Here is a 27,748-nt window from a genome sequence, read left to right as displayed (position 1 = left end):
TCTTTATCCAAATTTCCCCTTTTCACAAGGACAACAGTCATATTAGATTAAGGTCAATCCCAAGGACCTTATTTTTAACTTGATTACCTCTGTGAAGACCCTCTCTGTAAATAAAGTCATATTCTGAAGTACTACAGTTAGGACCTCAGCATATAAATTGTCAGGAGAAAAAAAAAAAATAAATTGTCAGGAGACATAATTCAACCCATAACATCTATATTATAAAAGACATGGTCCCTGCCCACAAAGAGTTTATAAGCTAATTGTGACGTCGGGACTGAGTCACATGAAACAATTCAAGAAACAAACATTCAGAGGATGTAATCGAATTATAAGCTCTGTGTTTTGGGCAAAAGTCTCCAGGGTAGTGGTTCCTAAACATACATGAGCATTGACCCCTTCATAATGATTGCCACATCTCGGTAGCACTATTTACTTGGTGCTTTTCCATTTCTACTCTTTCTACCTAACTAAGTTTATCATAGTCCATTAATGAAAAAGCAGTATCCTTGCTAAAAATAGTGAGGCAAACTTAAAAATAAACACATCACTATTAAAATTTTTAAAACAGTCCATAAACTATAAGAAATTCTCTCACCTTAGTTGTTAACACAGCAGTAAAGGCTGGGATACTGGAGAGAGCTCTTTGAATTGGGAAATCATAAGACAATTTTAATCAAATTTGTTACCATCTATCTAACATTGGATAAGCAACTTAACCTATTGCGTTTCCTCATCTAGTTTCCACCATCAGGTGGCATAGTTAAAATTTAGTGGTTGGTTGCCATAACAATTATAGGAAACGTGCCCGAAAGAACTCTCTAAATATAAAAGCACTCTAAACATAGCATCATGGATAAACTGGAAGGGAGACTGAACCCTTCACCTTAATTCCGCCTTCTTTTTCACTTTAATTCGGAGCTCGCCCTTAACCTTTGAGGTTTACCATCACTGCGCTGACTGCCCACACCACCCCTCGCTTCTCTCACTTGTCAGCTCACGCTGCTCTCTAGAGGACACAGGGCCGGTCAGCGACAACGGCCTCATTTTAGTCTCCCTGTGCCTCATGCCCTGAGAACAACGGAGGCAGACCTGCCTCAGCTTTCAGTCTGTTGTTGGCGATGATCACTGCTCTACACCTCACCTCCGCACCCAGCTGTATCTCACCAAAACACCAAAAACACAGTCCCCTGATTCTCTCTTCTTTTCTGCTTTTGAGTGAAATGCTTTGCTTTTTCACAAATAGTTCAGAACCTGATGCCACATGCATATTTTCTTCAAAAGTGGCTCTCTCCAGGGGGCTGGAGCAGAGCTGTCAGTCAGCTTGGCTTAGAAGCAAGAGACCAGAGGAGGGCATTTTCCCCAATGGTACCATTTTCCATCCCACTTTACCTGGTTCCAGTCAGCTCAATTTCACCTCTGACCCTCAGCATAAAACCATGCCTGTAACATCTCTGTAACCTTCAGTCTTAAAACATCATAATTTGCAACTTGAAAATCAAATCTCAAAGTGTCTTCTCCCTCTCAAAGCTATGGTTTTTCCAGTAGTCATATATGGATGTGAGAGTTGGACTATAAAGAAAATTGAGTGCCAAAGAATTGACGCTTTTGAACTGCCGTGTTGGAGAAGACTCTTGAGAGTCCCTTGGACAGCAAGAAGATTCAACCAATCCATCCTAAAGGAGATCAGTCCTGGGTGTTCATTGGAAGGACTGATGCTGAAGCTGAAACTCCAGTACTTTGGCCACCTGATGCGAAGAACTGACTCACTGGAAAAGACCATGATGCTGGGAAATGATTGAAGGCAGGAAGAGAAGGGGATGACAGAGAAGGAGATGGTTGGATTGCACCATCAACTCAATGGACATGAGTTTGAGCAAGCTCCAGGAGTTGGTGATGGACAGGGAAGCCTGGCGTGCTGCAGTCCATGAGGTCACAAAGACTCAGACATGACTGAGTGACTGAACTGAAGCCCATATTTTTCAACATAAATTTTATAACTGGGTATTCAATAAGCTATTACATTGAGCAAGCAAGACTCATTGGGTGCAACTTAGCTCTATTCTTAACCCTGCTGCTTGTCCTCATCTGCTCTGGGGGACTAGTTCTTTGCCCACCACTGGATGGAATGAGAACAGGCCCCTTCCTTTTTCTGGTCATTCTGAGATAATGAAAAGTTCTTTGGTCACATCAAGTCACAAGAATACTCATTTCTGCAAGAAAATGTCTAGTCCTGTGGCAGAGGCAAAATTTCTGGCTTCAGTTAATGACCTCTTCTCTCTTCACATAAGCCTGCTTCAGGCAGAAAACCTTCGGGGAGAAAAGGAAACATCGCTAGATTCCACCATGTGGATTGTTTCCCACCAGCTTCTGATTCTCAGGGTAACAGTAAGGTGGAAAGAAGAGAGGCTAGGAGGGAAAGGAGGTCTGACCAGGCTGGTATGGCCACAACCTGGTGCTCATACTCAGCAAACTTGGAGTAGCTCTCTCTCAAGGGGACCTTCCTGGGTTCTGAAAAGATACCCTGCTTCTGAAGATGTGTGTGAAAGTCCCTCAGTCATGTCTGACTCTTTGTGACCCCATGGATTGTATAGTCAATAGAATTCTCCAGGCCAGAATCCTGGAGTGGGTAGCCATTCCCTTCTCCAGGGTATTATCCCAATCCCGGGATCAAACCCAGGTCTCCCGCATTGCAGGTGGATTCTTTACCATCTAAGCCACCAGGGAAACCTGAAGATTCTCACCTGTAATTTCCTTGATGTGGTCACTCACAATCCTCTTCCCCCCCAACGCTGGGACTCCATGAACACACTTGGCCTCTTTTTGCCAAGGTTTTCGGTCCCATTCTTTTGGGTGGTCCCTAGGAGACAGCAGCTTTCCATCTAGTTCTTTGAGCAGGAGCAACAATGACCCCACACCAGCCCTGCTGTGGGCAGACTCCACTCCTGATTCATAAGAAACACGTATTCTTGTGCCAACAACTCAGGCCATGCAGGCCATTGCCAGCAAGCCCTCCTCACTCAGAGGTCCAGCACAGCTTTTTACCTCTAGAGCCCTCAGGAGAGGGCCAGACACCAGTCCACTGCGTCCCTCACACTGCAGAGGACACTTGTGAGCCTCTCAGAGCGGTTCCTCTGACATCCCTCTCAACTGATTTCTGGTGGAAGGAAGCACATTACCTATCAGAGAGAAGGAACAGGCTCCCCAGGGCATGGACAACGCTCCTAGAAAAAACCCTTCATCAAATTAACAGCTCTGAACATCTGGGTGGCCAGGTAAGGGTCACAAGAATGACTCTGGATCACCTCCTTCCCAAGTGTTTTTTGGGTGGTCGAGCATTTCACTTTGGAATGTGGACGTGGCCATCATCTTTCACCTGCGGGCCTCTGCTGAGACTGATACAAAACTAGTTCTGTATTAAGATACTTGCACACCAATGAGGCTATTCATCAACTGAAGTAAACAACTGCAATCATCACATTTCCTACATACAGTGTTCAGTTTTATTTTTTAACTCAACAAATACTTTATCCAAAAGTAATGGGATGTACTTGGCAGTACAGCCAGCAAATGGAAACAGAACAAATGTGCTCTTTGCCCGGCTCAAATATGCAGTTTCATCATTATCAACATCATTACATTTGGTTCTTCTCATACTCTTATTAAGTCAAGTCCTGTGCATAGCACTTTATATATATGCAGAAAAATTCTACTGGGGATTTTATTATTTCCTATGAGATTGCCACTGTTATCAGAGAGGGTATGTAACCTGTTCATTACACAGGAAGCAAGTGGTAAAGTAGAGATTTAAACACAGGTCTATGCAACGTCGTAGCCTAAACACTTGATCTCTAGCATCTATTATGTAAGTTGGGAGGTTTATGACAAAAGATGATAGAGCATAAGCTACAAAGTTGGAAAAATTTCAACTCCTCCTTATTCTAATTGAAAACAGCTTGAAAATGTTAATTAAATTCTTGGTCTATTACTTTGGCTATAAAATGAAAATACTAATAACTGCCTCACTAGACATCCGCCGCACTGCACAGCATCCATCTCTCGCCCATTCTCAGCAGGGCAGCTTTTGCAGCAGGATCCCACCCCTACCTCCAGGTGGAAGCTGGGTGGTTTGGAGGACAGTTTGCATATGCCAGTCTCCTGGCCACAGTCATTTGTCCAGGGAAGGGCTAGATTTGTTTGGCTCTTCTTAATCACGGACAAATCCCAACTGATACACTACTCCTTAGGGTCGTTTTAAGAATTAAATAAGGTAAGTGTGCAAAGCACTTAGCTTAATGCTTGACAAAAATAAACTTACATTTATTAAACATTTGGTGGTACTATGGAACATGGATTTGACTAGAGAATATCAGACTGAGCAGATTACTTATGTAGCTAATAATAAAGGCCTAAACAAAATGAGAATCAAGAGGTGACGGTATAGGACTTCCCTGGTGGCCCAGTGATTAAGAATCTGTGCTTCCAATGCAAAGAGAGGCAGGTTTGATCCCTGGTTGGAGAACTAATATTCCACAATGCCCTGTGATGTGGTTTTTAAAAAAAAGAGAAGTAACAGTGCCAGGAATCATTACTAAATTAAAACTAAAATATATATATAGCATTTCCACTAACAAAAATAGGAAAATGAAGCTTGTGTGGCATGTCAGTCAAATTGTTTTGAACAAACTGAGTGTGAGAAGTGAGTAGGATATTCAGAGAGAAGTAATCTTGGGAGTTTTAAACAGAGGTTGGGACTTAACTAGTGGTGTGCTGGAAAACTAGCTCTTGGTAAGTGGAAGGAAGCTCTAATTTCAAATGTTTGCCCCTTCCTGTGACGTAACTGCTCTCATCAGAGCTGCCTTCATGCTAACTACAGGAGGAATTGGGAAGAGATGTGCAGAAGTGGCTCTCCTGAGCCAGGAAGAGATGGTTCCAGGCACCCTTGTTGGAAATGAAGCCTTCTGCTTCACCTGGGAGTAAAGGACACCATTCAAGGACAGATACATTAAAAAGAAGAGACTTCATAATAAAGCCGAAAGAATATTTAGAGGATAAGAGGGGAAAGGGAGTTTCAGTAAAGAGGCAAAGAAGAATTGCCAGAAGACTGGGGAGCCGGAACAGCATCACAGCCAATGAAGAAGCAGCTTCGAAAACGGAGGCAGCAGACAGCCCGTAGGCAGCAGGTGAGGACTACAAACAGCTCAGCGTCTGACTTAGGGTGTTATCACTGACTTGCAAGTGCACAATTTTAGCAAACAAGAGGGAGAGACAGACTACTGTAACCTCTTAAAAATAAGAATTCTTGCAAACAAGAGGGAGAGAGAGACTATTGTAACCTCTCTTAAAAATAAGAATTCTTGCAAACAACAGGGAGAGAGAGACTACTGTAACCTCTTAAAAATAAGAATTCTCGCAAACAAGAGGGAGAGAGGGACTATTGTAACCTCTTAGAAATAAGAATTCTCCATGAATGTCATTATTTCTCCCTATCCCTTTCTTCAGAGAGACATTAAAGAAATTTTGTTGAAATATTTCAGCTCACGGACACTTTCGGGTGTTGGTCACATCTGCCTTTAGAAAACCAATTACAATTTAGAGAAAGATGTGGAAGTTATAAATTCATTGCAAAGGAATTTAATAGGAGCTATGTATATGCAAAGAACTGACTCATTGGAAAACACCCTGATGCTGGGAAAGATTGAAGGTGGAAGGAGAAGGGGACAACAGAGGATGAGATGGCTGGATGGCATCACCGACTCAACGGACATGAGTTTGGGTAAACTCCGGGAGTTGGTGATGGGTGGGAGGACTGGCGTGCTGCAATTCATGGGGTCGCAAAGAGTCGGACACGACTGAGCGACTGACTCTTTTCGACCCCCATGAACTGTAGTCCACCAGGTTCCATTGTCCATGTGGATTCTCCAGGCAAGAAAAGTGGAGTGGGTTGCCATTTCCTCCTCCAGGGGATCTGCCCAACCCAGGGATTGAACCCAGGTCTCCTGCATTGCAGGCGGATTCTATACTGTCTGAGCCACCGGGGAAGCCACCTAATAGGAGCTAAACAGTCATATTAGATCATCTCAGCCTTCCTTATGTTCAGAGCTTATAAACACACTCGGCCCCATGGATTTATAATCCCAAAGCATGGGGTGCTCTACTGCAAAGGAACTGCAAGAAATGACAGTAATATCTAACAAGAGAAGTCAACTGAAGCACTGTGACAGTTTAAAAGAAACTCATTCACTAAAGTTGCTCAAGGTGACAATAATTATGAGGGAAGGGGCATTTTAGATAGTGCTATAAAAACTAGTAAAAAAACAGTTTATAAAATAAATCTCTATGAGGCTCCATGAAAGGAGCTAACTCAGCATACTCTACAGAATCTTCAAAGATGAACTGATGTTCAAAGGAGGCACAGCAAATACCCATTCAGCATATTCCAGTGTAACCAACAAACTTACTCAGGACAAGCAGAGAGACTGAGAAAGAGAACCATCTAAGCAGGGTAGGAATCATTCCAGACAACTGAGCACATGCTCCCTGGGGAGCATAAAATGTGCAGTTCTTCTAAGCATCCCACCAGGCTGAGTGGAATTTTAGTTTAAAAAGATAGTATATACATAAACAGCCCCATTGCAGTAGAGAATGAAGCAGGGAAAAGACTAATAGAGTTTTGCCAAGACAACGCTCTGGTCATAGCAAACACCCTCTTCCAACAACGCAAGACTCTACACATGGACATCACCAGACGGTCAATACAAAAATCAGACTGTATACTCTTTGGAGCCAAAGATAGAGGGGCTCCATATAGTCAGCAAAAACAAGACCAGGAGCTAACTGTGGCTCAGATCATGAACTCCTTATTGCCAAATTCAGACTTGAATTGAAGAAAGTAGAGAAAACCACTAGACCATTCAAGTATGACCTAAACCAAATCCCGTATGATTATACAGTGGAAGTGAAAAATAGATTCAAGGGATTAGATCTGATAGACAGATAGACAGCCTGAAGAACTATAGACAGAGGTTCGTGACATTGTAAAGAAAGCAGAGACCAAGACCATCCCCAAGGAAAAAAAATGCAAAAAGGCAAAATGGTTGTCTGAGGAGGCCTTACAGATAGCTGTGAAAAGAAGAGAAGCTAAAGGCAAAGGAGAAAAGGAAAGATATACCCATTTGAATGCAGAGTTCCAAAGAATAGCAAGGAGAGATGACAAAGCCTTCTTCAGTGATCAATGCAAAGAAATAGAGGAAAGCATCAGAATGGGAAAGACTAGCAATCTCTTCAAGAAAATTAGAGATACCAAGGGAACATTCCATGCAGAGATGGGCACAATAAAGGACAGAAATGGTATGGACCTAACAGAAGCAGAAGATATTAAGAAGAGGTGGCAAGAATACACAGAAGATCCATACAAAAAAGTTCTTCATGACCCAGATAATCACGATGGTGTGGTCACTCAACTAGAGCCAGACATCCTGGAAGCAAAGTCTAGTGGGTCTTATGAAGTATCACTAGGAACAAAGCAAGTGGAGGGGATGGAATTCCAGTTGAACTATTTCAAATCTTCAAAGATGATGCTGTGAAAGTGCTGCCCTCAATATGACAGCGAATTAGGAAAACTCAGCAGTGGCCACAGGACTGGAAAAGGGCAGTTTTCATTCCAATCCCAAAGAAAGGCAATGCCAAAGAATCCTCAAACTACCGCACAATTGCACTCATCTCACATGCTAGCAAAGGAATGCTCACATTCTCCAAGCCAGGCTTCAACAGTTCATGACCTGTGAACTTTCAAATGTTCAAGCTGGATTTAGATAAAGCTGAGGAACCAGAGATCAAACTGCCAACATCCGTTGGATCACTGAAAAAGCAAGAGAGTTCCAGAAAAATGTCTACTTCTGCTTTTTTGACTACTCCAAAGCGTTTGATTGTATGGATCACAACAAACTGTGGAAAATTCTTAAAGAGATGGGAATACCAGACCACCTTACTTGCCTCCTGAGAAATCTATCTGCTGGTCAAGAAGCAACAGTTAGAACTGGACATGGAATAACAGACTGGGAAAATCACGAAAGGAGTACATCAAGGCTGCTTATTGTCACCCTGCTTATTTAAGATATATGCAGAGTACATCATGAGAAATGCTGGACTGGATGAAGCACAAGCTGGAATCAAGACTGCCAGGAGAAGTATCAATAACCTCAGATATGCAGATGACACCACCCTTATGGCAGAAAGTGAAGAAGAACTAAAGAGCCTCTTGATGAAAGTGAAAGAGGAGAGTGAAAAAGTTGGCTTAAAGCTAAGCATTCAGAAAACTAAGATCATGGCATCTGGTCCCATCACTTCAAGGCAAACAGATGGGGAAACAGTGGAAACAGTGGCTGACTTTATTTTTCTGGGCTCCAAAATCACTGCAGATGGTGACTGCAACCATGAAATTAAAAGATGCTTGCTCCTTGGAAGAAAAGTTATGACCAACCTAGACAGCATATTAAAAAGCAGAGATATTACACTGCCGACAAAGGTCCATCTAGTCAAAGCTATGGTTTTTCCAGTAGTCATGTATGGTTGTGAGAGTTGGACTATCATGAAAGCCGACCACTGAAGAATTGATGCTTTTGAACTATTCTCTTGGAGAAGACTCTTGAGAGTCCCTTGGACTGCAAGGAGATCCAACCAGTCCATCCTGGGGGAAATCAGTGCTGAATATTCATTGGAAGGACTGATGTTGAAGCTGAAAGTCCAATAGTTTGGCCACCTGATGCGAAGTAGTGACTCATTTGAAAAGACCTTGATGCTGGGAAAGATTGAAAGCAGGAGGAGAAGAGGACGACAGAGGATGAGATGGTTGGATGGCATCAAACGACTTGATGGATGTGAGTTTGAGTAAGCTCCAGGAGTTGGTGATGGACAGGGAAGCCTGGCGTGCTGCAGTCCATGGGGTTGCAAAGAGTCTGACATGACTGAGCGACTGAAGTGAACTGAATTAATGACTGTAACTTTCAAAATAAATTTCAATAGATGAATAATATATTTTAATAATTCCCAATGACCAAAAAAAAAAAACAGTACTTCACGACCACTTCGGGCTTTCCCAGTGGTTCAGCAGTGAAGAATCTGTCCGCTGTGTAGGAGACAGGAGACACGGGTTCAATCCCTCAGTCAGGAATATCACCTGGAGGAAAAAATGGCAACCTGCTCCAGTACTCTTGCCTGGAAAATCCCATGAATAAAGGAGCTACAGTCCATGGGGTCACAAAGAGACACAGCTGAGCATGACGAGTGAGTGAGTGTCCACCTCACTTCACTACTAGCATTCAATTTTCTTAAATAAGTAACAAGGTTTCCTTACATTTGAATGAAACTTATGTAGGATGAGAAATTCCAGGGTTCTATACATAAGGATGATAATAAGGCTGCTTATCTTAGCAATATTGCCATAGTTACAAACACTAACAAGTAATAATAATTTCTAGAAGAAATTTTGTTCTTTTCATAGCACTCCACTCAGGCAAATGAATCACATGATGCACTAGAAAATTCTATGTTAGCTGACATATGCTGACTGTAACCCTGCTCAAATCAACATTTGCAGTGGGTCATGTGCATAACATAATTCACCTTATTTATCCCCTTGAAATGGCTCAGGAATGACAGATTTTGGCAGTTAAAGTGAACAAAGAAAAAAATGGCTGTTACACACAGCCCCAAAGTAAGAATTTAACCTCCTTCAGATGTTCACTGAATTCTTAAGGCTTTCCCTTTTCACATGAAATGTTTCATCATATCAAAAATATGCCACAGGACTTACACTTAGAGAAAAATCTATCTATTTGGATGCTTTAAAAAGATACATATTAAATACTTCGAATTCTATTAGCTAATGTAAATTTTCAGTTGGAAATTTCAAGATTTTTTTGGTTAGTCTTTCAGTAACATATCTGCTTCTATATTACAGCTTAATGATGTAACTATAGTCTAAAAAATTGTTCTTCTTTTTGCAGAGTAAAAAGATGATCATTCTTTGATCTATCAATAACACATAATAGCACTTTTTCATACCAGAAGTGTAATCATTATATAATGAATATACAGGTATATATTTCTGAATATCAAAAACGGTACAGACATTCTTCATGTCAAACTCACAGTTTTCAGAAAAACATCCAAGATTGCTTAGAGTGGAACATGCATGTTTTGAAAACATGGCCAAAAAAGTGAGTGAGTGAAGCAGTAGAGTTCAGGGAGTAAATTTATTGGTCTTTAACCATACCGCGCTCTCCATATTAAAGCTGGAATCCATGCGTAAGGAAACAGCAATCTAAAGGCCAATATATTGTATAGTAATTGGGAAAAAAAGTAAAATGACAGCACTATATTATCTTAAATATAGATATTTAAAGAATTTTTTCAGATGCCTGATACACAGTAAACTCATAACATTGTTGAGCAAATGAATGGATGAATACCAAAAATAATCTTTTGAATAAAATTGTTAAGAGAAAACTACACAGATGGCCACCTGGCACATGAAGAGATGGTAAACATCACTAATTATCAGAGAAATGTACATCAAAACCACAAGGAGGTATCACCTCACACCTGTCAGAAATATCATCAGAAAAACAAAAATGCTGGTGAGGATGCAGAGAAAAAGGAACCTTCCTACACTATTGGTAGGAATGTAAACTGGCCCAGCCACTAGGGAAAACGTTATGGTGGTTCCTCAAAAAACTAAAAATAGAACTACCCTATGATCCAGCAGTTCCACTCCTGAGTATATAAACACTAATTTAAAAAGATATCTGCACCTCAATGTTCATAGCAGCATGTTCTACAATAGTCACAAACAAATACTCTTAAATGTATTTGGTAGCTACTCTGGAAACTAAATACCTAATGCATAAATTATTCCACTTGATTGAATTTCAGATTAAATTGCAGTTTTTCTATTGCCTTGGAAATCATGCTGGTTTAGAACCTACATAATACTCAAATTAATATACTGCATTATTTAACAGTCATGTTTTAGGTGCTTTGTATAATCCCCAGAGCTCAAGCTCAAAAGAATGGATTTTGTTTTCTGTAAGTAGAAGTAACCCAGTATGTCACTTTAATCTGAAAATCCCTTCTTCTGGACTCAGTGGCTAAATTCATACTGCTGCTTTAAACTGCCAAGAAAATGGTTTCATTATTATTAACAATAGCCAACATAAGGATGATAGTTTACAATCAGTAAGCTCCTACAAAGAGCCCAGGCACTTTGCTAAGAATATTATATGCATTATCTCATTTAATTCTCATGATACTGGTATTTTTCTTCGTCCTTTTTTTTTTTTTTTTTAAGATGAGGAACCTGAGGTTTAAAAACATTACACAATTCTCCCAAGCTAGTAAGTAGACTTGAATTTACTAGTCTGACTGCAGAGCCTGTGCTCTGAACCACTGATAACCTCAGAATTTCTCAAAGTGTGCTGCATGTGACAATCCTGGGTGGGCAGCCCACAGACAAAAGTTATTTATTAACAGTTAATGCACGTTAGAAAGAAAACCAGCTAACACAACAAATCTTTCCCAGACCCTGTGGCTTAGAACAACAAGGTCAGGGTAAATAACCAGTTCATTTTCTTTAATCAGACGGTTTAAGGAAAAGGATAAATAGCACAAATGGCAATCCAATACTGTGAAAATCAAGAAAGTAATAATTAAGGAAATAACTAAAGGTTGAAAAACACTGGACACAAGAAGAAAACTGAAGACTGGTTCACAGGACACTTAAGCCCCAGTCTTGACTGCCCCTAACTACCAGCATGGTTTCACCATTATGGACCTTAGTTTTTCTTATCTATAAAACATGAGCTTAAACTTTGGGATCTTAGAGCTCAAAAATACATGATTCTAATGCCTTGGATCATTAGTGAAATTTTATTGAAAGAGAAGACTCTTGAGAGTCCCTTGGACTGCAAGGAGATCAAATCAGTCAATCCAAATCAACCCTGAATATTCATTTGAAGGACTGATACTGAAGCTGAAGCTCCAATACTTTGGCAACCTGATGCGAAAAGCCAACTCACTGGCAAAGACTCTGATGTTGGGAAAGACTGAGGACAAGAGATGGGGTGACAGAGGATGAGACAGTTGGATGACATCACCAACTCAACAGACATGAGTTTAATTAAATTCCAGGAGATAGTGAAGGACAGAAAAGCCTGGCGTGCTGCAGTTCATGGAGTCACAGAGAGCAGGACACAATTTAGCAAGTGAACAACAGTCTTTAGAGATGCAATCAGCATAGATGCTGAGAGGTATACTCAAAGGATGGTCCAGACAATGTTGGTAAATTATCTTTTTGTTGCTGATCCATGACAAGAGAAGAAGCTGATCCAGAATGTGAAATACCTATGTCAGTAAGCCCATTATTTAGTTTAGATGATTTTTTACAGCAAGATCTTCTCAATGAAGGAAGCTTCCACATTGATTTACATTCTATAGAAAGTTTCTTACTGAGTCACAGATCAGTAACAAACAGTTCAATCCATGTGCCTGAAGTGGCCTGAACATGAGAAAAAGCAAATAAAGCTTCTTGAAGTGTTTTTCTTTTGAAGAATCCAAAAAACAAGCACAAGATAAAAGGTTAAAGGGAATTTAACAGTGAACCTGAAACAAATTTAATATTTTCTGCCTCTCTTTAAAAAGTGTCCATTTAATGTTTCATGGAAAGCTGTGTATGCTGATTGCCCAAGAGTTCTTACACAATAAAAGCATTTGGCTCTTTTTATTTGGAGAGTTTAGGAGGAGGCAATGAGTAGCACTATTAAATTTGTGAGGGGTCAATTCTAATTTTGGAGACAATAAATTATAAATATAGTGATTTCTGGAAGCTATCTGCAAGGTATTAATGGCTATAATTCAGAGATTCAGGGCTATAGGTACATTGTGATCATCTCTGGAAATCTTAGGGTGTACATGAGACTTTCTGGAGGGAGAAAACATAATTAGCTTCCGTTTTAAGAACAATGTTCACAAAGTTTCCCCAGATAGTGTTTTGACATTTTCAACTTTTTGTCTCTGTATTCCCAATAGGATCTCTACATTGCCCAAACTGTCTAAAGAAAGATTCTTATTTCTGATCCAGAAGGACATGGTTTCCCTCCAGATTAGTAGTGCTAAAAGTCATTTGGAGCAAACTGAACAGTGCAAAACATTAGCAATTAGCTAAACAAAAACAAATCACACTTCTAGGTAGGAAGAAAATGTAAGCCAAGAGAAACAACAATCAAAAGGCACATTGTGCCAATAAGCCACACCTCACCAGCCCTATATTCCACCCAAATCCTTCCCCTTTGGGACTTATTTCTATAGAGACCATCTCTCAGTTCCACAAATAAAACTAGGTGTTGCTAGGAAACAATCCGGCTTCTCAGGACACAGCTGAAAAGGAGTGGCTGCTTCCTACTGAGAGGTATAGAAACCTGAAGCTACCCCTGCTCTATGTGCTTTTACGAAACTTACTTCACAGAGCCCAAGAGAGAACATATTATGCATATCTTTTAGTGATGACAGCCTTAAATTCAGGACGTAACTAAGACAGACGCCAACATTCATTTTCCATCCTAGCCCTGCATTCATTCTTTACTCTCAGGTCTTCTCTAAATTCATCATCTACCCTATCTCCCTTTAACAGGGGCCAAGAAAACTGTTTTGCATATTTTCAAATTACTAAATACTCATTTGAAAGATTTTTCCCATCATATCATTGATTCTATTAAACTTTTGAAAATTTCCACATGGGTTGGAGTTACTGTTTTGAAAATTTTATGTCAAATTTTTGTTACTTCTTTTGAAAACAACCGAGTGGTTTTTAACCTATATTGAAGCAGCTCAAACCATCTCTGAAGCAGTAACTACAGAAGTAGCCCACTCACGCTTCATCCTGCCTTTGACGGCAGTTGTGTTCCTCTTTTTTGCTTTCTCATCTTAACAGCCATCCCAGCGGCTCAGTTAGGAATGACTGCTGGCACAAGAAAGGCTCACGACTGATGACTGAAACACAGGTGAAGATTTTTTCTTTAGAGTGCCAGTCCAAGCTCTTTATTTCTCCTCTGTAATCCTTGGCTTTTAATCTTCTTGACTGATAACTTATGGTGGTTACATGTATATAACAAGTCAAGACATCACATCCTTTCACCAGAGTCCCAAGTACAAGAAAAAGTGGGGGTTAAAGACTGTCTTTGTGAGGCTCTGGCTTCTCCTTGGAAAAGGAAGTGGCCCCAAAGTCTTCCCTTCACACATCACTGGCCAGAACCAGGCCACATGTGCACTCCTAGACTACTCACTACTTGGACTGCCATGTCAGTTCAGACCCTTCTTAAGTCTGGAGAGGGCCTACCTGCCCTGAAATCAAGGGCTTTCTGCCCACCTCCTAGACCCATAACGAAGCAGGGATCAGGAAATGGCTCAGTGAAAGACCACAGCGCTGCCATCCTCCTGTACCACACGGGATGGCCAAGCGTCACAGAAGGGAGGCCATCTTCAGTCTAGAGGTCAAAATAACCCATCCAGAATGAGATGGACCAGCCCCAGGAGAGAAAGGGCTATCTCTCCTTAAATCAAGGCCTCTTACTCTCACTCTGAGGTCCCAGATAAGTCAATCTTTCTATTAAACACAGCTGTGGTTCTGCGACTATATAAATGACCCATGCTTAATGTTTCAGATGTTGGAACCTTTGCCTTTTAAAGTCATTTACTGTGGAAGACCTGTTAAAAACCAACAGTGTGTCTGAAAATACCACATATCTCATTCTACCTACACGATACTTCTATTCCTGAATGCTTGTCTCTGTGTTCATCCATCCTCTTAAGAGGTCTGAGGGCACTAACTCCTCACACCTCTTCCATGCTAGGGATCTAAAACTATTTGAAAATATACTAAGAAGGAGACAAACATATGGGACTCAAACTATCATTTATTATTTATTCAGAGTTTCTGGAAACAGCTAGATGGGGAAATTAAGTAGAACTTCTTACCGCCGATCCTAAATCAAAAGTAGGGGAGAAACTTCTGCTCCAGGCCATATTGTAGCAATTAGTTCCAGACTTGTCTTCCCAATGAAATGACTGTAAAACTAGTAGGCAGTTATTTTATGACACTGCACAATGGACTAAAATCCCAGACAGAAGGGAAACTTATAAGGTGACTCCATGACCATCCTGATCCTATCCGGGGAACAATTTCCTGAGTGTAGCACAGGGAGCTAGAGTTCATGACAGCTCTAATGAGCTAACGAGGCAGCAGGGCTTCCCTGGTGGCTCAGAGACTAAAGCGTCTGCCTCCAACGTGGGAGACCCGGGTTCGATCCCTGGGTCAGGAAGATCCCCTGGAGAAGGAAATTGCAACCCCCTCCAGTATTCTTGCCTGGAGAATCCCATGGACGGAGGAGCCTGGTAGGCTACAGTCCATGGGGTCGCAAAGAGTTGGACACGACTGAGCAACCTCACTTCACTTCAAGGAGGCAGCAATCAGAGTTTGGGTCAACTGAAGTGGCTAGAATCTGCAGGCAAGGCCCTGGAAAGAGTGATGAGGTAATAAAGGCCAAAGGTCCACATGGGGATCCCCCACAAGCCTTTGGCCGTGGTCTGGGCTGCATATGTGCAGGGTGAGACTCCCAAGGCTTTCCAGAGAGTAGCTGCTCCAGGGCTGAGAGTGCAGTGGAGTTAAAGTAGTCAAGCAGTTCTGGAGAACACTGGAATTACAGCCCAGCCAGAGAGATTGGTTAACGTTCCAGGCATCTGGCTAAGACATCAGAAATGGCATTACTTAGGAATAAGCACAAAGTCCTAGAGTAAAGCCCACAATAGACCTACTCTAACAAAACCCCAAATCAAGTCCTAACAAAATCCATAAAGGAGCCTAAACCTGAAGACTGAATCCCATCAAGTTAGAAGAGCTGGATAACTATATAAGGTTTTCCACAGATACATTCTAACCAAGTGTTAAATCATACCTAGTAAGTTCAGGGAAATAAATCATCCAACCAGAATAAAAATTAACATTAAAAGTATGCCACAGAACTCAGAGTTTCTACAATAGAGAATCCTCAATGTCCACTGTAAAGTGAAAAAATGCAAAGAAACAGAAAAATGGGACTCACAGTCAACAGAAAAACAGACAATAAAAAAGACCCTTAGACAAGCTCCCCTCTAAGATTGGATATAGCAGAGAATTTAAAGCAGATGTATTCAAATCAATTCAAATAGCTGAAAAAAGATATGACCCGATAGAGTTAAGATATATCAGACTCTCATAGAGAAATTAAAACTATAAAAAGAGAAATGCATAGTCTATCAATGAAAAGTCAAATAACTGAAATTTTTAAATCCACTGAACAGGCCTAACAGGAGAATGAAGAAAACCAAAAAGAAAAGTTGGCAAACTTGGTTGAATCCGAATACTAAAGAGATTAAAGAAAAATTAACCAGAGCCTCAGAACCTTAAAGAACAACATGTAACATATGTGTAACTGAAGTCTCAGAAAAAGAAGTTCTCAGAAAAAAGAAAAAAATGTCCAAAGAATTAATGACCAAACTTTTCACAATTTTCATTAAAAACATTTACTTAAAAAGCTTAAAGAATCCCAACCAATATAAATAAAAAGAAAATCACACCTAGGTACATTATAGACAAACAGATGAAAACCAAGATAAAGAAAAAAATATTGAAAGTAGCCAAAGGGTAAAAAAGAGACACATTACATAGAGAGAAGCAAACTATCATGATGATATGTGAGAAAGACACAGAGAAAACTTGAAATTAACTAAAGAAGAATAGCACTTCTCAAGAGATTTATTTGCCAAAATATTTTCCTAGCTATATATTTCGGCTAATTCTCGATTTAGACCTCTGATCTATACTCTAGAAAGTGAAATAAATACAAGAACACCAAGATTTTGTGACTTTGGTCACTTGGGAATAAGATAAACTTGGCTCTCCTTTCCTTAGTTCCTTCTCAGTTAAATATAGATAAGGAAATAAAACAAGAGGGATGCAGAAACAGAAAGAGTGGCGGGAAAACCATAAAGTAAGAGGAATCATTGTCCTAAGTGATTCTAGCCTCTTAGATTAAAGTGTTCTTGTTGTTTACACTGTCTTAAGTGATTCTAGCATCTTACAGATCATTGTTGTGGTTGTTTAGTCGCTAAATCGTCTATTTCTTTTGCAACCCCATGGACTGCAGCCATCAGGCTCTTCTGTCCATGGGATTTCCCAGGCAAGAATACTGGAGTGGGTTGCCTTTCCTTCTCCAGAAGATCATCCTGACCCAGGGATCAAACCCACTTCTCCTGCTTTGGCAAGCAGACTCTTAACCACTAAGCCACCAGGGGAGCCCACAAATTAAGATATTCACACACAAAGAAGGAATCACCCTATGCGAGAAAATAAAGTTGCATCCCAAAAAATGTCACATAAAAAAAATCACCTAAGAAAACACAATATGCTATTTGTAGCTTCATATTAAGCATTACAAAATCTTAAGTGAGAAAAAAAAAAAAAAAGGAAAAATATGAGAAAAGTGAAAATAAAAATGCTTCATAAAATCCAAAAGGGCAAAATTATATCAAAACTACAGGAGTTACCTCTAAAGTCACATCAAAACTGCAATACTCTTTTGTGAACAGAATAGATCTTAGATATAAACATATAATTTTATTTTTTTTCCCATTTATTTTTATTAGTTGGAGGCTAACTACTTTACAATATTGTAGTGGTTTTTGTCATACATTGACATGAATCAGCCATGGATTTACATGTATTCCCCATCCCAATCCCCCCTCCCACCTTCCTCTCCACCCAATCCCTCTGGGTCTTCCCAGTGCACCAGGCCCGAGCACTTGTCTCATGCATCCAACACACAGAAATCCCTTGCATTCCTACACACTAACAATGAGAAAACAGAAAGCAAAATTAAGGAAACAATACCATTCACCATTGCAACAAAAAGAATAAAATACTTAGGAGTATATCTACCTAAAGAAACAAAAGACCTATATAATGAAAACTATAAAACACTGATGAAAGAAATCAAAGAGGACACAAACAGATGGAGAAACATACCGTGTTCATGGATTGGAAGAATCAATATTGTCAAAATGGCTATACTACCCAAAGCAATCTATAGGTTCAATGCAATCCCTATCAAGCTACCAACGGTATTCTTCACAGCATTAGAACAAATAATTTCACAGTTTGTATGGAAATACAAAAAACCTCGGATAGCCAAAGTAATCTTGAGAAAGAAGAATGGAACTGGAGGAATCAACCTGCCTGACTTCAGACTCTACTACAAAGCCACAGTCATCAAGACAGTATGGTACTGGCACAAAGACAGAAATATAGATCAATGGAACAGAATAGAAAGCCCAGAGATAAATCCATGAACTTATGGACACCTTATCTTCGACAAAGGAGGCAAGGATATACAATGGAAAAAAGATAATCTCTTTAACAAATGGTGCTGGGAAAACTGGTCAACCACTTGTAAAAGAATGAAACTAGAACACTTTCTAACACCATACACAAAAATAAACTCAAAATGGATTAAAGATCTAAATGTAAGACCAGAAACTATAAAACTCCTAAAAATATAATTTTAAAATCATGTATCTCCCTCACTATAAACATATATTTAAATACACCAGGGGAAAATGCAGAACTCTGAAGACTTTTCCTCCCCTTTCTTTTTGTCATAAGAGGAAATAGAAAAATTAAAATTCATTGAATTTTTGTTTCCATTTCTTGCTATCTAGCATTATTCAGCATTAAAATTTACATAAGTAAATACAAATCAATTTTATTTTCATCAATATAAAATTGTCCAGAGAAACAAATGCAATGGGTTTAACATTTTAATGAAATTTCAGCAAGGATATTACTTTGCCTCAACTAGGGTTTCTCAAGAGTGTGCTGACATGTGAGGATAGATAAGTCTTTGTTGTGAGTGGGTGTCCTCTGCATTGTAGGATGTTTGGCAGCATCACTGATCTCCCATTTCCCCTATCCAGTTCTGCCAAGCAAAAACATCACCAAACACTGCCAAATGTCCCGTAGAGGAAGTAGGGGACCTGGTAGAGAAGCAGTGCATAGACTAGTTTTTCCCACCCTACTCCCACTCTATTCACACACACACACACACACACACACACACACACACAAAGTGCGTGGCTTATAATCTACATTGAAAGGAACAATGCCTTCTGATAAGACATCTGTTGTTAATTTTTTTTTTTAAGAATTCCCTTCATTCAGTGATAAAGTTCTCCAACTTTGGGGAATGTTAAGATTTTCTTACTAGATTTGATTTAGATTTCTTTATGACTGGTTAGTAGGTTTTACTTTTGCTTTCAACTCAAGTAACAGATACTATATTTTCTGGGACACACTTATTCATCATGCACTCACCTATGAAAAAAGATACAAATAAGCTAAACAGGGTTGGGGCACTTTTATTAAAACAAATAGCAACCTATTTCTAAGTTATTTGTTAGAGGACTACGACACTTTCTTCACCGAATTGATCTAGGACACATCAAGGAATTTTGAAATAAAAAGATACCTTAGACTGCAAGTTATTCTTAATGTAATTCAACCTTCTGAAAATACAGAACATTTTTTATATCAGTTATCTAAATCCAAACATCTTTTTCATTGGTTTAAAAATACTAATAAATGTTTATAGCCACCTCTTTCCAAAATGCAGCTAATGATCAAGGGTAAAGTGAAGTTTTAAGAAGAAAATACTGCAGGTTCTGACATTTAATTAGGGTAGAAATTAACCACAGAATTCATACCAGCAAAGGTATTTATAATTGTTGATTCCCCTACCTCAAAGAAGAAGAAAAAATTCCCAGGATATGGCTTTTTTAATTTATGTATGTGAATTTCTTCCCAGGAGAAAACACAAAATAGTATAATGTCAGAGCAAAATCTATGTGCTAAGTCACAAGCAAGTCCAGTTCACTTGACTCACCTATGTGATACAGTCCAATCCAATCACTGGGATCGACCTCCTCTTTAATGTCCCAGAAGATGATGAGGTTCTGGGCTTGCCCCAGCGTGTACTCATACATGCTGGCCGTCAAGCTGGAGCGGCTCTCAGAGGTCACCAGATCTGTGTCACTGTTGGCCCGCTGTAGGGTCATATTCTCAGTCATGGAGCTCTGGGCAGCCAGGCTCTGGAGGTTCTCTGGACTCAGGGTGTACCGCATCTGAGGATTTCGACGCCTTACAAAAAGCAGGTGCTCCCGGGCTGAGCTAGCCATCCCGTCTGCCTCTCTGAAGCTGACTTCCTACAAAGCTGTAGAGACAAACACGTACAAAGCATTAGCACTACAATGCAAGGAATTACATTTAAGCTTCACAGCCAATGACTTTGTGTTTGTTAAAGGCTAACCCATGCAATAATCTGCTGTCAAAATAAAACGTACTGCTCTACATTATCTGTCAACTGATGATGTCAGGAACAACTCCCATAGACTGAGGTCACATGATGGCAAAGGTCATCAAACACCTGTGGCCTCACTTTCACGACTGGCCACAGTATCCTCATAGCAATTAAGAAGGGGCTTTCCCTACCATCCCTTCTATGTCTATCCTTCCTCCTTCAAAAATAGCATCCTCCTCTCCTTCACCCAACTCACATAGCTATTTGTTGATGCAATTAAATTTTCAAATAGCAGGACAGAAAATTCTGACCCATGTTAAACAGAGTTGAAACACACCAGTGAGGACAAGTTCATGTACTCAAATTCCTTCTCATAGGAATAAAACCCACCAAATCCTTCTTCAGGAATTTGCCCAAATGTTACCTCCTCACTTACATGGAGTTGACCATCCCATTTAAAACTGCAACATCCAAGCATTTCCCACCCCTCCTTCCTTGCTCTACTTTTCTCAAAAGCAATTACTATGATCTGATGTACCACAGAGTACCATGCACTTATTTGGTTCTTGTGTATTTTCCCCTATAAGAAGGCAAGCTTGGGGAAAGAATAGTCTCCTCAATAAAAGGTGATTGGAAAAACTGGGCAACTAGGTGAAAAGAATGCAACTTGGCCACTGCCTTGCACCATACACAAAAAAAGCAACTAAAAATGGATTAAAAACTTGAAGACCTGAAGCCATAAAACTCCTAGAGGAAAACACAGACCAAAATATCTTTGACATAAATCATTGCAATATTTTTTTGGTTCTGTTTCCTAAGGCAGAGGAAACAAACGCAAAAGTAAATAAATGGTATCTAACTAAACTTAAAAGTTTTGGCACAGTAAAGTAAACCACTGACAAAACAAAAGGACAACCTACTTAACGGAAGAAAATGTTTGTAAATGATGTGACTGACAAGGAGCTGAATATGAGGAGATGACACATCCTGATAAGGAGCTCAACAAACGATAAGGAGCCAACATATACAAAGAGCTCATGCAACTCAATATCAAAGAAAACAAACAACCCTACTAAAATATAGGCAGAAGATCCGAATAGACATTCTTCCAAAGAACAGGCACAAGAAAAAATGCTCAAAATTTCTAATCATCAGGGAAATGCAAATCAAAACCACAATGAGATATCCCCTCATATCTGTCAGAATGGCTTACCATCAAAAACCAAACAAATAACAAATGTTAGCTAGGACGTGGAAAAAAGGAAACTCTCCTGCACTGTTGGAGGAAATGCAAATCACTACAGCCATTATGGAAAACCATATGGAGATTTTTCAAAATATTAAAAATAGAACTACCATATGATATAGCAAGGAGATCAAATCAGTCAATCTTAAGGAAGATCAACCCTGAATATTCACTGGAAGGACTGATGCCAAAGCTAAAGTTCCAGTATTTTGGTCATCTAATGTGAACAGACAATTCATCAGAAAAGTCCCTGATGCTGGGAAAGATTGAGGGCAGAAGGAGAACAGGGCATCAAAGGATGAGATGGCTGGACAGCATCACCGATGCAATGAACATAAACTTGGGCAAATTCAGGGAGATGTTGAGGGACAGGGACGCCTGGCTTGCTGCAGTCCATGGGGTCAACAAGACTTGAACATGCCTGGGCAACTGAACAACAACAACAACGATACAGCAATTCCACTTCTGTGTCCAAAAGAAATGAAAACAGGATCTAAAAGAGACATCTACACGCCCATGTTCATTGTCGTGTTATTTGTTATGGCCAAAATATGTAGACGACCTCAGTGTCATTTAACAAATAAATGGATAAAGAAGATGCAATATTAATGTATGTATGCAATACATACAATGGAATATTATCCAGCTGTGAGAAAGAAGAAAATCCTGCTGTTTAGAACAACATAGCTGAACACTGAAGCATCATGCTAAATGAAATAAGTCAGAGAAAGAAATGTATTATCTCACTTATACGTGGAATCTAATTTGAAAAGAAAAGTCAAACACCTAGAAACAAACCAGAAAAGTGGTTACCGTGGGCTGCAAGATGGGAATAACGGGGAGGTTGGTAAAGGCTACAAACGCTCAATTTTCAGATGAATAAGGTTTGAGGAGCTAAAGTGAATGATGAATGACTACAGTTAATAACACCATATTATATAATTGAAATTTGCTAAGAGAGCAGAATTTAAATGTACTTATCAAAAAAAATAATAAATGAGGTGATAAAGGTGTTCATTAACTGGATGGTGGGAATCCTTTCACAATGTACATGAATATCAAATCATCATGATGCAAACATTAAATATCTTACAACTGTATTATCAATTATACCTCAATAAAGCTGAGAATTTAAAAAAAAAAAAGAATGTAAGCTTCACAAATTCATCTGTTTGCTCACTGCTTCATCCCCAGCGTTTCCAACAGTGCCTAGTAAACAGTTCAGTTCAGTCACTCAGTTGTGTCCGACCCTTTGCAACCCCATGGACTGCAGCATGCCAGGCTTCCCCCTCTAGCACCAACTCCTAGACCTTGCTCAAACTCGTGTCCATCAAGCTGGTGACGTCATCCAATCATCTTATCCTCTGTCATCCCCTTCTCCTCCTGCCTTCAATTTTTCCCAACATCAGGATCTTTTCCAGTCAGTCAGTTCTTCGCATCAGGCGGCCACAGTATTGGAGCTTCAGTTTCAGCATCAGCCCTTCCAATGAATATTCAGGACTGACTTCCTTTAGGATGGGCTGGTTGGATCTCCTTGCAGTCCAAGGGACTCTCAAGAGTCTTCTCCAACACCACAGTTCAAAAGCATCAATTATTTGGCACTCAGCTTTCTTCATAGTCCAACTCTCACATACATGACCACTGGAAAAGCCATAGCTTTGACTAGATAGAACTTTGTTGGCAAAGTAGTGTCTCTGCTTTTTAATATGCTGTCTAAGTTGGTCATAGCTTTTCTTCCAAGCAAGCATCTTTTAATTTCATGGCTGCAGTCACCATCTGCAGTGATTTTGGGGCCCAGGAAAATAAAGTTTGTCACTTCTTCCATTGTTTCCCCATGTATTTGCCATGAAGTGATGAGACCGGATGCTATGATCTTCATTTTTGAATGGTGAGTTTTAAGCCAGTTTTTTCACTCTCCTTTTTCACTTTCATCAAAAGGCTCTTTAGTTTCTCTTTGCTTTCTGCCATAAGGGTGTTTTCATCTGCATATCTGAGGTTACTGATATTTCTCCAGGTAATCTTGATTCCAGTTTATGCTTCATCCAGCCCAGCATTTCACATGAGGTACTCTGCATATAAGTTAAATAAGTAGCAATACAATATACAGCCTTGACGTACTCCTTTCCCAATTTGTACCAGTAGGTAGTACAAAGTAGGTATCAATAAATGTTGAATAAGCAGATCAGTGACCAGTGAGCATCCTTCTCCAAGATACCCGTTAAGTTCCTAGGAGACACTCCTTACTATCTCCAAGATACTCATGACTTAACACCTTGAGTCCCTTTTCTGGGCCTGCCCATAGCCACCCCTGATTTCTAGCTGGTCCACAATATTTCTACCATCTAGATCATGATAAGTTATTTCCTTTGGCTCCCATCTAAGAGAACAAAGCCTTTCCTGTTTGAACTTAGATTCAGCCCCCTGCTGGCTCACTTTGAGTCTAGTCATAGATACCCAGTTTCTTCTCCACTGCCAGACTCTAACAGAGATTCTTTCCAAGACCTCTGAACTTTATTCAAAAAACGAAGATCATGGCATCTGGTCCTATGACTTCATGGCACGTAGATGGGGAAACAATGGAAACAGTGACAGACTTTATTTTCTTGGGCTCCAATATCACTGCAGATGGTGACTGTAGCCATGAAATTATGTATGGCTCTATGTAGAGCCATAGGCTCTACACAGCTCTCTTCTTCACTACCTCTTTCATGACTACTACATTCATCAATAGGTTTATGGATTTAACACTTATTCTGCATCCCCAGTACGTGCTGGCCTCTTCAACATATTACATCTTTTCAAAAGACCACTCCTATAAGGTGTTCTAGAATGTCAACAAGAACTTCCATTAAAAATAAAGTAATCCTGAGTTCAATGTTTACATTATTAACTAATAATCTTGGATACCTGGGCCAAGGGAAGAAAAGAGAAGGGTTCCCTAATTTCTCCCATCCCCTCATCCATTTTCACAAACACTTGGGTGAAGGGGAAAATTCTGCCACTGCCAAGGTCACAGTACTTGCAAATATATTTATTCAATTAATTTCTGTGATAAAGTTGATCTCACACTTTTAGCACTATACTTGAATTTAAAAAATCACTGGGATTGGTGGGCGAGATGTCCTGTGTAAAAAGGACAGAAATAAAGTGAACAGAGAAACTAATACTCCTCTTCATAAATTTAAATTAATACTCCTCTTCATTAATTTAAACTAATACTCCTCTTCACAAATTTAGCGCTTGCTTTCTGATGCAGTATATAGTAACTCTGACATCATATAACCCATAACTGTTACACAACTTCAAATCCATGAAGCCTAAAATTCAGGCCAACCTCTAATGTGAGGTTTCATGAAATTTTCATTTTAGTGAATTTCAACAGGCCATTCTTTGTCTGTGAACCCAGAGTGAGCTCGGCACCACATCAGCTTCAACAAGCACCATAAATAATTAACTCCTAACACACTGTAGTCAAATAGAAAATGCAGGCTGTACGTAACTAAGCGATTTCCCTGTAAGAAATAGGCCAGAATCTTTACTACTTTAAGCCACAACAAAAAACACCTGAAAATTACACCTGAAAAAAGGGGGGAAAAGGGATGTATACGAAAACTATGTTATTTTTTAATGACCTCTATTTAATCAGAGAGATAGGTAAAACACAATGGAAAAAAGAATAAGTTCCAAACTCTGATTATGGGTTTCAGTCATCTCTCTATTATTAAGTTGCTCTGTCATCTTGAAAAATTTACTTTAACTCTCTGTGCTTACATCTTCCCATCAGTACAACAGAGACATAATAACACCTGGTTCCAACACAGAATTTTGGAGAAAACTAAATGAATCAGTACAGGTAGAACATTTAGAACAGTGCCTGGCATATAAGTGCTCAATTGTCTTTAACTATTAATATTAATAATGTTAGTGACTACATTCTACTTTAATTATACCAAGAAGTACTGATTTTAATACTCCCTTGATCCCCACAATTATTGGGAGAGTAGATTATCAGCACCCTCAATTATTCACAGCATAGTCCCAAAAACAGAAAGAAAAAAAGAGCCTTGTAGGCAATGAGGAAAAGCTATCCTGAAGCCCAAGTCTTAGCCCTATAGCAATGGCCTGACAAGGGCCACTCTCTGGTCCTCCAGCCAGAGATAAAGGTTGAAATTTTATTTTCTCATCATTATTGGGTTCATTCATTTATTCACACATTCAACAAACTTTTATTGAGTACCTCCCTTGTGAAAGGCATTAAAGATAAAACAGAGGAAAAGATCAAGTCCCTACCTTGAGCAGTTTCATTTTTACAAAGAGAGAAAACAAGAGACAGGTCAAAAGAAAATGAATAAATAACATTTATTTTTAGTGGAAAAGCAAAAATAAGCTAGAAATGTGTGAATTTGCTAGCCTAACTGAACTCTGAAAAAAAAAAAATGAATGAAGCATCTATGACTGGCATAAAACTATAGAGTATACCAAACAGTAAAGACAGTAAGGTTTCCTTTCAAATTCTTCCTTTTCTTTCCCTAAGGCATGTAACACAGCCCTTACTCTTCAAGAACTTTGAGAGGAAAAATCAAATAATTCACAAATGAAAGAATTCAACCTGATATTAATGACACTTCATGTACATGTACAATTTGTCCCCCAAGTATGTGATAGAGCTAGTAAATGCTCATGGGGCATCAGGAAGTGACAGTAATAGAATATTTATAAAATATTTTACAGTTTTCAAAACATTTTCACTTCTATCATCTCAAGTGAGACCCCAAAATAATATGAATTAAGTTGGAAAAATGCTATCATCTCTGTTTTCAGATGAGAAAACTGAAGATCTGCAAGACAAAAGATTGGCTGAAGGAGATCTGAGGTTAAGTCTTAAAGGATTAGAGGAAAAGAAGAAATGTATGAAAAGCATTCATACATCCTAACTGCAAGGATGGTTATGGAGAAGCAAGCAAGGAAGAAGATATGAGAGGGAAGAAACAAAATGAAAAACAGAGGTTCTGCAGACGTTTGTGTCTCTTCTGCTGTCTCGCATAAAGGATTATCATTACCATCTTTCTAAATTCCATATATAGGTATTAGTATAATGTATTGGCGTTTTTCTTTCTGACTTACTTCACTCTGTATAATAGGCTCCAGTTTCATCCACCTCATTAGAACTGGTTCAAATGTGTTCTTTTTAATGGCTGAGTAATATTCCATGGTGTATATGTACCACAGCTTCCTTATCCATTCGTCTGCTGATGGGCATCTAGGTTGCTTCCATGTCCTGGCTATTATAAACAGTGCTGTGATGAACATTGGGGTGCACGTGTCTCTTTCAGATCTGGTTTCCTCGGTGTGTATGCCCAGGAGTGGGATTGCTGGGTCATATGGCAGTTCTATTTCCAGTTTTTTAAGGAATCTCCGCACTGTTCTCCATAGTGGCTGTACTAGTTTGCATTCCCACCAACAGTGTAAGAGGGTCCCCTTTTCTCCGCACCCTCTCCAGCATTTATTGTTTGTAGAGTTTTGGATAGCAGCCATTCTGACTGGCATGAGATGGTACCTCATCATGGTTTTGATTTGCATTTCTCTGATAAAGAGTGATGTTGAGCATCTTTTCACGCGTTTGTTAGCCATCTGTATGTCTTCTTTGGAGAAATGTCTGTTTAGTTCTTTGGCCCATTTTTTGATTGGGTCATTTATTTTTCTGGAATTGAGCTGCAGGAGTTACTTGTATATTTTTGAGATTAATTCTTTGTCAGTTGCTTGGTTGCTATTATTTTCTCCCATTCTGAAGGCTGTCTTTTCACCTTGCTTATAGTTTCCTATGTAGTGCAAAAGCTTTTAAGTTTAATTAGGCCCTGTTTGTTTATATTTGCTTTTATTCCCATTACTCTGGGAGGTGGGTCATAGAGGATCCTGCTGTGATATATGTCAGAGAGTGTTTTGCCTATGTTTTCCTTCAGGAGTTTTATAGTTTCTGGTCTTACATTTAGATCTTTAAGAAATATACCATGTTCATGGATTGGTTGAAGCAATATAGTGAAAATGAGTATATACCCAAAGC

General features: G+C 39.5%; 1 protein-coding gene across 3 annotated transcripts in view; it reads right to left on the bottom strand.

The window, feature by feature from the left end:
* The window catches only part of HECW2 (HECT, C2 and WW domain containing E3 ubiquitin protein ligase 2), a 422,372-nt gene that overhangs the window by 223,774 nt on the left and 170,850 nt on the right, over window positions 1-27,748 (bottom strand). For all 3 annotated transcript variants that reach the window (XM_043910516.1, XM_043910517.1, XM_043910518.1), the window contains exon 2: window positions 20,028-20,354. In XM_043910516.1, coding sequence (XP_043766451.1) covers window positions 20,028-20,319 — 292 coding nt within the window. In that variant the 5' untranslated portion in view covers window positions 20,320-20,354. The remainder of the gene's footprint in view (window positions 1-20,027; window positions 20,355-27,748) is intronic.

This window comes from Cervus elaphus, chromosome 8, assembly GCF_910594005.1.
Source record: "Cervus elaphus chromosome 8, mCerEla1.1, whole genome shotgun sequence".
NCBI lineage: Eukaryota > Metazoa > Chordata > Mammalia > Artiodactyla > Cervidae > Cervus > Cervus elaphus.
Note: the sequence above shows the minus strand (reverse complement) of the source record. Positions and strands in the feature narration are given on the sequence as shown.